Source organism: Chrysoperla carnea, chromosome 3 (genome assembly GCF_905475395.1).
Source record: "Chrysoperla carnea chromosome 3, inChrCarn1.1, whole genome shotgun sequence".
NCBI classification, from domain to species: Eukaryota; Metazoa; Arthropoda; class Insecta; order Neuroptera; family Chrysopidae; genus Chrysoperla; species Chrysoperla carnea.
In genome coordinates, this window is record NC_058339.1 from 68,299,826 (window position 1) to 68,309,413 (window position 9,588).

Here is a 9,588-nt window from a genome sequence, read left to right on the forward strand (position 1 = left end):
TTTGATCCTTTTTATTTATTATTTTAGCTTTAATCAACTCTGCCTGCCTGGCTATGAATGTTATGAACATTTTGAAAAATCCCTACTTCTTGCAATTAGTGAAGGTGCTGAAGGATTCGGCATGGTATAAAATCAACAAATTTTTCGAAAAAAAATAAGAAAAGCTTTACCATAATAATTATATATATGTATAATAAATCGCCGTAATAAAAAAATTGCACTTAATTTAGTAAACATAGAGTCCAATCCGCTGGCTTTTATAATATTAATTATTGCTTTTAACTATTATTAATTAAAAAATGAATATAATTATTTATTTTACACTTTTTAAATAAATAAAAAAATAACAAAAAATATTATAACATTTACAAGTGTTCAATATGAAAAATATATATATACATATAAATGTGTAATATAGCTGTGATGTTTACAACAACCAAAAAAAATATTAAAATAATAGAAAAATCAAATTTAAAAAAAAGTTCTACATACTGGTTCCGGCGTGTGATACGATATATTCATTTTTTTCTGTTACCACAAATTTGTATGTTATGTAGTAAATAAGGGCAGTAGAATAATCTTGACGCAAGTTTTGAAGTTACAAACTCCATTTTCACTTAGAGAGTGAGAAAATTAGTTTCAAAATTAGATATGGGAGGAATTAAGTCTTTCGCCACAGCAATGTTTCAGAAAATAGAAAAAAAAAACAAAGCAATGATGGAAGGGGGGGGGGGGTTCAAGTATTAAATAAACTTATAGTAAACTTCCACATTTACTTAGAAAAATATAAAATCTACTCGAATCAAATGATCAGATAAAAAAATGTATTTCAGTTACGAAATGTCATAATTTTGTAACTAAATGTGTAAAAGTTTTGTATGAGTATTAAAATTATGACATTCCGTCAACGGAATTACAAATAATCTTGTATACAGCTTGTCAATAATCCCGTTTTCTGTCCATATATATGAAGTAGAAAAGTCCCCATGTATAAAACAAAGTTAGAGAACACATTGAATGAATAAATATTCGACAATTTTCTCATAACCAAGCAGTGTTCAAGCACAATATTTCCTGCCTGTCTTTCTTTATTTTATACATAAGAATGTCCATAAGAACTCTTCTCACTTCATATATTATGGATAGAAGAAGGGATTATTGCTAAGCTGTATAAACATGATGCAAAAAAAAAGTTCATTTTGCAACTATTTATATAAATAGCTAATTTAATATTACTTTCTACATCCAAATTATTTTAAACTATTTATCACCACGAACTTCTTATTCAGTTTTCTCGTTCGAGCTGAAATGGGTTAATTAAATTATAAAAACTCTATTTTAACAAAAAGATGTTTTACTTTATCGTCAAATTATTAATTTCAAAATGCGAAGCTTTCCTGCAAAACCAAACGAGAAGAAATTCTAATAAAAAAACTTTTGTATTTTGTATAGAAAGAAAATCTGGTTATAAAGAACATTATATACCCTTAAGTTTCCTTACAGGCTGTTACCTTTTGGTTTTGCGCGATACCAAATAGATCACCAAGAGCTTAATTATTGAATGTTCTTTTGTAATTTTACCTTAAGTAAGACTAAAGGAAAGAACATATATATTAAGGACATGAAATCTTCTATGCAGAGCTATAAGGGCGGGGGTCTAATCATCGGTTGTAGCGCACTTTGTACTGGGCATCAGGCTGTCTAAGTGGTTGAAAACGAGTGAAATTGTTCAATTGATTGAAAATAAAAGACAGTCTGATGCACAGTACAAAGTACACAACGACCGACTCGCCCAGATAGGCGTTCTTATTTTTACGTCCTTAGTATATATGTTCTTGACTAAAGGTTTTCTTTTTGTTATTAACTTTGTTTAATCTTAAGCTCACTACTCTCTTGTTACTTATTTTTATTTTATCTCTATCTTTATTATCGGTGAATTTCACCAGTTGAAATTTAATAAACATGGCACATTTGTCACAAGTTATACCACATTTTGTCAAGAATCTTTTTCTACTGCCTTTAAAAGTAACTATTAAGCGTTAAAAATCTAGCTACTTCAATTATACAAAAGAAAAAAAGTATTTTTTAATAGTATTGCAATTTTTTCAAGTATTATGCTTAAAATAGACAAATACATTTAATTGTTAACAATAAATTGTGAAAAATGAGAAAAATTTCTAATTTTCATTGTTTGTAAGATTTATTTATCTGTGATAACTTAATAAAAATTATTTTGTATTAAACGAATTTTTCATTATTGATTCAAGTTGAGTAAATTGGACTGAATTTATTTCGTATCGAAAATAATAATTTTAGTACTTAATCTTCGAAAAGTTTTGTCAAGAACCAAAATTTTAGTATTGCAATCTCTTTCAATTCTTAATTATTTTTCTATGATACCATACATATGAAAATTATACGGATCAAGGAAGAATGTATACCATTACAATACAACTAGGAACATTACTTTAATAATAGGAGCAGGAGCAAAAAGAAGCACTTAATAAAGAAAGGAGGATAATACGAAATGAGAAGAAAAAATGTATATATAAAATATACCCATTATAAAATTTATTAAGCACAGTAGAACCTCGATTAATCATGGGAAATGTTATATAATTTGAGCTACCGAATTTTTTACTTGTTAAGGATTTATCAGGCTTAAGGATGTAATAATTTAAGCACACATTCGTAATCAGCGACTTTAAAACCTTCAGAAAACACTGCATCTACTCATCCTGGTTTTACTTCCTACGAACCCCTCCTATCTCGAGTAAAGACAAGTAATTAAATACACAATCTAATAATTTAATAAAAAATAAATAAGAAAAAAATATGCTTTCATCAATTTGAAAAATAAAAATATTTGTTTATTTAAAGTTGGTAGCATATACTTTGTTCTATGTATTTGGATTGAGACAAAGTCAGAAGGATAATGACACCCCTTCCACTTTCATAACAGCCTTAAGTAAAAGAGGTTTTAGGCTATGAGGAGAAGATAACAAAAAATTTATTAATTTATAGAAGTTTTTACGTTATCGAGGTTCTACTGATTTATTAAAGATTTTTCGAAAGTTTTTATAAAGGATGCTTCTAACTTCTTTCGGATCTGATTCCTATGATTCAAAGCCAGTATTACAACTAATATTACTTTTTTTTTATTAATTTAATTTAATATTTTCTACTTTTATCGAATTTATAATTGTTTTAGATATGAAAATTAGAAAATTTTTTATCATTTATAAAGGTATTCGTTTCTACTTTGTTTTTAAAATTTTATGTGTTTATCGCTCTACACAAAATCTAAAATACTGTAGAAAACAATGAAAATCTACAATTTATTGATATTTATTTATGAATTTTATATAAATAAATAACAATTCAAATTTGGTAGCAATTTTCATCAAAAATAAATCGTTAAATGTTTTAGATTTGTAAAAACTATTATTAATTTATAATAAATATAAATCGCAAGTATATAATGCAATTATACTAAAAATATTTTTTTATGAAAAATATTCCATATTAGTATAAATTTTATTGTAGAAAAAAAGGGCTTTTTACCAATTTTAGCACAAATTTAAATAAAAAATATTGTTTTTGTTATTATTAATAAAATCAATCAATTGTTCAAAATGTGCAATATTTTGTAGCGCGATAGATAAATAGCATTTTATATTAAAAAAATATCTATAATTTCGAAAAAAATTTAAATAAATAAAGCAATAGGAATAACTAAATATTATATTGCAAATATAATTAATTTTTTTAAAAATAGGCCAACACGAAGCCAGGCAAATTAAACAATTTTTTTAACCAACGTTGGCCTTAGAGTTATAATAAAACACTGATTGTTGACAAGCAATAAACTTACTAATTATTATTAAACATAACAAAAAAAATGAAAAAAAAAATAAACTAGTCAAAATTATATTCATATCATTCTCGAATCTTCTTCCACTACAAATTATTATTAAAAGATAAATTATTTATATTTTTTCAGTATTTTTTTAAATCGTATTTTTAGATATTAATGTGCTCTCTCTTTCTCTATCTCTTTTCTCTCTCTCTTAATCTAGGATTACATTTTTCACAAATATTATATCGAAAAAAGATGTATTCTTGTTAAAATCATATGAAGCTACATTGAGAAATAATTTTTTTTTTTCATGAATTAAGAAGGAAAATTTGATTTAGCGAACATTTTATAATTTTCAGTTTTTTACTAGTAGTCAAATTGTAGCAAAGTGTATGCAAATAATTTCAGAGTTTTTGGTTTCTGAGATATGTTAGCTGATACTTATTCTTTTCTGCTACAATCAATTTTGTTTAATTGCTGGAACTCTAACCAGGATACATTTTTATACTTAATTCATAGCCCGTACAAACAAACGTAAATAATAAAAACTTATCAATTTAGGCATATAAATACAATTTCTTTAGTATTTAGAGAGCACCATTAAGGTTGTAGTATGGCAGTATCAAGGGTCATAGTTAACAATTTTTTTTAAATTTATTCAAAAAGCATTCTTCTCTTAGTTAAGAGAAAAAAGATATAAAATTAATTAAAATTATAAAGAAATATACTAGACTACAAGCCCATGCTGAAATATTTTGGGTGAAATGACCCACCAGGAATCATGTTGAAAAAGATGCTCCTATATAAGTTTAAACACCATGGCGTCAGTTTTGCGCGGTACAGGTGAGAATATGAATGTCACACCTCTTTATATCTCGTCTCTGCACCATTAAATCAATTTCCGAAGCCCTACGTGGTGTTTATTTCTCTACGGCATTTATGTAATTCGCTTCGAATATTTATGCAGAGTTAGTATCCAGCAATACTTTTACGTATAGGAGCATCTTTTTCAACATGAATCCAGGCGGGTTATATCACTTGAAAAATTTGAGCATGGGCTTGTGGTCTTTACGGAGATTCGTGATTAGTCTTTGTTCAATTTTGCCGAAAATGGTTTACGTATGCAAAATTGGGACAGTTCATCTAAAGTAAATGATGAATTAAATAGCACTAAAAGCGAATGTTTGTTGAATTTTAACATGATTTACCGTTACAGTTTTACAGTGAAAGTTGTTACTACTTAGTATTAGTCAAATTAATTCATATGAATTAATTTTTTTTGATTCCTTAAAAATAGCTATTTTAAAAACTATAAACACACACATATTATATAATAGACTATATAATAGATTGAAAAAATAAAATTATTGCTGATTTGACTAGAGTAGTACGACTTCCATACTGCTATACTACCTTAAGTACTTAATTATTTTTTCATTCCTAACCATAGTATTAAGTATTAATTTAAAATTTCAATTCCAAGAGCCATATCGGTGCTCGAAAGGATATTTACTTAACTTTCGAAGTAAAAATTCTTTTGAAAAAAGAATATTAAAAAATATATAAATTTTATTCATACATTAATCGCTAGTTTTAAATGTTAAAACTTTTGTGTGAATAAAATAAATTCAGGAGTTTTAGATACAAGGAATTTGAAAGTTTTTTTTTTTTTTCAAAAGTATTATTCTGTAGTTTTGGTATGTGCATTAAAATAATCATCAAAATATGAGCTTGAATTTATATTTTTAACGCAAAATGATAAATCTCTCTTAGCCTTAGCCTAAAATTTTAAACTTCAAAACATCGTTATTAATAGGAAATATTTTGTATCGATACAATTTGTTATCGTCGTTCAAATGATTATATTGATTTTTATTTTTAAATAAGAGAATTAAGTAATGTTCTTCGCGGAAATTAATTTGGGGAATTTTGTGCGATTAATTTGATTTACGCAATTCGCAGGTTTAGATTCATTTAAAACTAATCGAATAGTGCTTACCGGGAATAGAAATCGGCCTAAATAAAATATAATCTTGTGGTTTTCTCTGCCCATATTCATAGAGATAAAATCAAGAATTTCTTGAACATGAAGAAACTCGTGGCGATAATTGTTTTAATGCAAATAAATCATTTTAAGATATTAATTTTATTTCTATCATTTAAGCGATTTTATGACCTACAATCTCTTCCAAGATAAAAAGGATATTTTAATAAAATTTTATTTGAAGGGACTGACTAACTCAAGTGTTAAAGTTTCTTAAATGTATAAAATATTTCAATCGAATCTTACGTTTTTTTGTGTTATTTTTAAATAAGTATACTTTTTTGTGATTTTACTGATAATGCGGAAACTAGGGGGTGGTTTTCGTGGCCGATTGATTTCCACGAGAACTAGTAAGCGTATTCTATGTTTTTATGACCGCATAATACGTAAACTCGTTTTTCCAGAGCATATTTTAAAATTGTCATATCTTTCAGAGAAATGAACTTATCTACCAAGACGCAGAATGTTCGCTTTTAAGAATTCAGTAACAAAGAGAAACTCCTTCCCCTGGTGACGGTATTATTAGTATTGAATTAATTTTTTTGTGATTTTAAATAATTTTTACTGTATGATTTAATTTCCATTTTAAATATAGGGATACCCAAAATTACTTTAAGATGTTCCTTAGACTATGCATAACTTTAGGAGCATAGCATACATATTTCTTTCTAAACTGTATGGCGTTAATGACGGACTTATATTATCATCTGTATTTAAAAATCAGTTGGTGAGGCAACATCAGCAACCATTGTGAAGATAAGTTTTAAAACTTTCCAAATCTCTATCAAGTACATAAACGTGTCAGTATTTACGCAGGGAAAAATTCTAAAGCAATTTTTGGGTAATTAACCCATGTCATTCTAATTTACAAATACATTGTACCTCACATGTTTAAATATATTCAATACCTACACGATAAAAATAAATAAAATCAAGTTCCTGAGTTGAATGCTTCCCTAAAAGAACCATATTTAGCTCAGGGATTTTGTTATGTAGTGGATTTGTTTTTCCTCTCTCTCATCTTTTGAAATTAGTAACGGCAGTGAAAATAGCATAGTAAAATCAATTTAAAAGTGTTTTTATACGTTTTCTATGCTTGGTTTTACAAGCACTGTCATTTAAAACCATTACATATAATTCTTTCGATAGTTGAATTTAGAACAAAAATGTATAATTTTTTGTGAAATTTTCCTTCCATCGACCATATTTCCCCAATTTGAATCCAGATTTTTAAATATATTCCATCGTAAAACAACTTTACATATTAAAACGAGAAAAATTATGTTGCCTGGTGAAGAAACTTAGTCGTAAACAAGTTGCACTATAATGAACGCACAAGGGGGTGACAATAAACAGGAAAATAGTAATATATTACACTACAAGGGCATACAGCTTGAGATTCGTGTACTACGCAGTTCATTCTTTCTGCCCATATGATGTGTACTATTTTTCTTTATTTTCGGCCGAAAGTACGTACTTTCTGCTTCTACTGGGAGACAGAAATTACGTGCATTCAGCCGTGGATAAAAAAAATTATTTTTGTATCTGGTGCACCACCAAAGGAATTGTTAATTTAAAGCTCGCCATTTGCTTCACACTTCCATACCAGTCTTCAACTATTGAATTGATTTTTGGAAATAACTGAGAAGAAAAATTTCACAAAAATGTGGAAGTAGTAAATAATTTACGGCTAAAAAAATTTGACTGCAAATATACTGTTGAAAATGTTTTACATTTTAAGATTAAAAATATATTACCCAATTTATTCCCCTTTTAATCCAGAAAAAATTATGCAGTCAAATTTTTCATAGAAAATTTGTTACTGAACTATAATGTACAAAAAAAAGGAATTATAATGGCCTGTTAATATTTTAACTCCTTTCTGTTTAAAATTAGATATTATTGAACTTAATAGAAAAATATTTGCAGTTATCACAAATAGAATTCAAAATTTACAAAATTTAGTTATCAACTCGAACTTTTTTTCATGAGAACCTTGATTTGGGTCACTTAGTATTTTGGATAATCGTAAATAGATCCAATTATTTTATGGTCCAAGTTAATTTTGAAAAACACATTAAGGTTCTAATGTATACTCAATGTCACAAAAAATGCTCGTTTTAAAACATTCTAAGTGTTACTATTATAACATAACATATGATGAGTACGCTTAGAATGTTTTAACTGTGGCACTTTTTTTTGACAGTGAGTGTACAAAAAATGAAAATAATTTTTCTAATTTATCGTTTGGTTTGGAAATAAATATTTGGAATGAACAAAAATGTAAATTTTAATTTTTAATTTGTTATCTTACCAACCAATAAAAAATAGTTTATTCAAAACCAGTTTATTTCGTTTCATTTTTCCATTTAATCTATTATAGAATTTCTTTGATTTATAAAAGATCGTCATAACTTTGGTTTGAAATTCATTATAGTCTAAGAAACAGTATAACACCTAACTTCACCCATCAGATGAGACATATTTTTTATGAAATTTTATTATTGATAAACACGCCTATGATAGCTTGTTTATCAAAAAGTGTTTATGGCAATTTTTGAATCAACTTAAGGTTAATTAATCGATTCTTTTCATAACGATATTATGCAGTCAAGACTATAGATCGGTGTAGTTACTTTATAATGACTTACCTATCCACACCACTTTCTAAAACTTGTGTGAAAAGGTATGGTTACACCGATAATGTTATAGGCTTGACTGCAAAAAATCTTGAAAAAAAATTGATTAAAATTTAATTAAAAATAGCCATTAAAAAAAATGAATAAAGGAAGTATAGTGATGGGAAAAAGCTTGACAATCCTCAAATTAGTTCTAAACGTAAATGAGGAGGTATTACAAGTTTTATTAAATGAGGGTAGGTGTGGCCATTTGAAAAGGTTTTTCAAGACGAAGAAAATGCGATTTTGAAAAATTTGCTGCATCTTTTTTCGCGTACTTAGGATTTGAAAGTAGTCGATTTTAGTAGTTTTTTATGTCATTCAGCGTAATAAAAGGCCGCACACACATCAGAGCGGATTTAGAAACAATAAACAACGTGATTATACCATTATTCATCGTTAAGTCCGCAAAAAAAAAAGTGCATGTGTGTTTGTATCTGTGTCATAGCAGAAGACAAGGACTCCATGGTTCATGAATTCAGAAAAGCGCCTAATGTAAAAAAAAAAACCTTGCAAAACCTTTTTTTAAGCTCACGAACAAAAAAAAAAGGGTTGTTATATGTTTGAACGCTTTGTGTTTGTGCCTGCCTGGCTGTGGCATCGCAGCGCCTAAACGGATTTACCGATTTTGTTTCATACCCGGAACAACTAAAATAGACCATGATCCTCAAAATTGATTCAGTTTGGAGAATGCTCTAAAGAAAAGGTAATTGTAGAGTGTTATTAGAAATGTTTCAAGTGCAAGTTTACGGTTCTGTACCGGAAAAGTTTGATTTTGACATTTGTTCAAATTTAAAGATAAACTATTAGAATGGCACCATTCATTTACCAAATGAATTGTTCTTCCGATCATGTCGCCCTAAATAGAATAATAACATAAATTAACAGTTTTAAATAATAAAATATTTATATTTGTATGAATCAAAAATTTACAATAAAAATATAAAAATCACTATTATAATATATATAAGTTATTTAAAGTAAAAGAACTTCGAGTAAAAGAATAT

The 9,588-nt window shown here is 27.2% G+C and overlaps 1 protein-coding gene across 2 annotated transcripts in view; it reads left to right on the forward strand.

The window, feature by feature from the left end:
• LOC123295030 (apoptosis-resistant E3 ubiquitin protein ligase 1) overlaps positions 1 to 245 on the forward strand; it is a 173,926-nt gene extending 173,681 nt beyond the window's left edge. For both annotated transcript variants that reach the window (XM_044876231.1, XM_044876232.1), the window contains exon 12: positions 28 to 245. In XM_044876231.1, coding sequence (XP_044732166.1) covers positions 28 to 130 — 103 coding nt within the window. In that variant the 3' untranslated portion in view covers positions 131 to 245. The remainder of the gene's footprint in view (positions 1 to 27) is intronic.
• Positions 246 to 9,588: the final 9,343 nt, after the last annotated feature.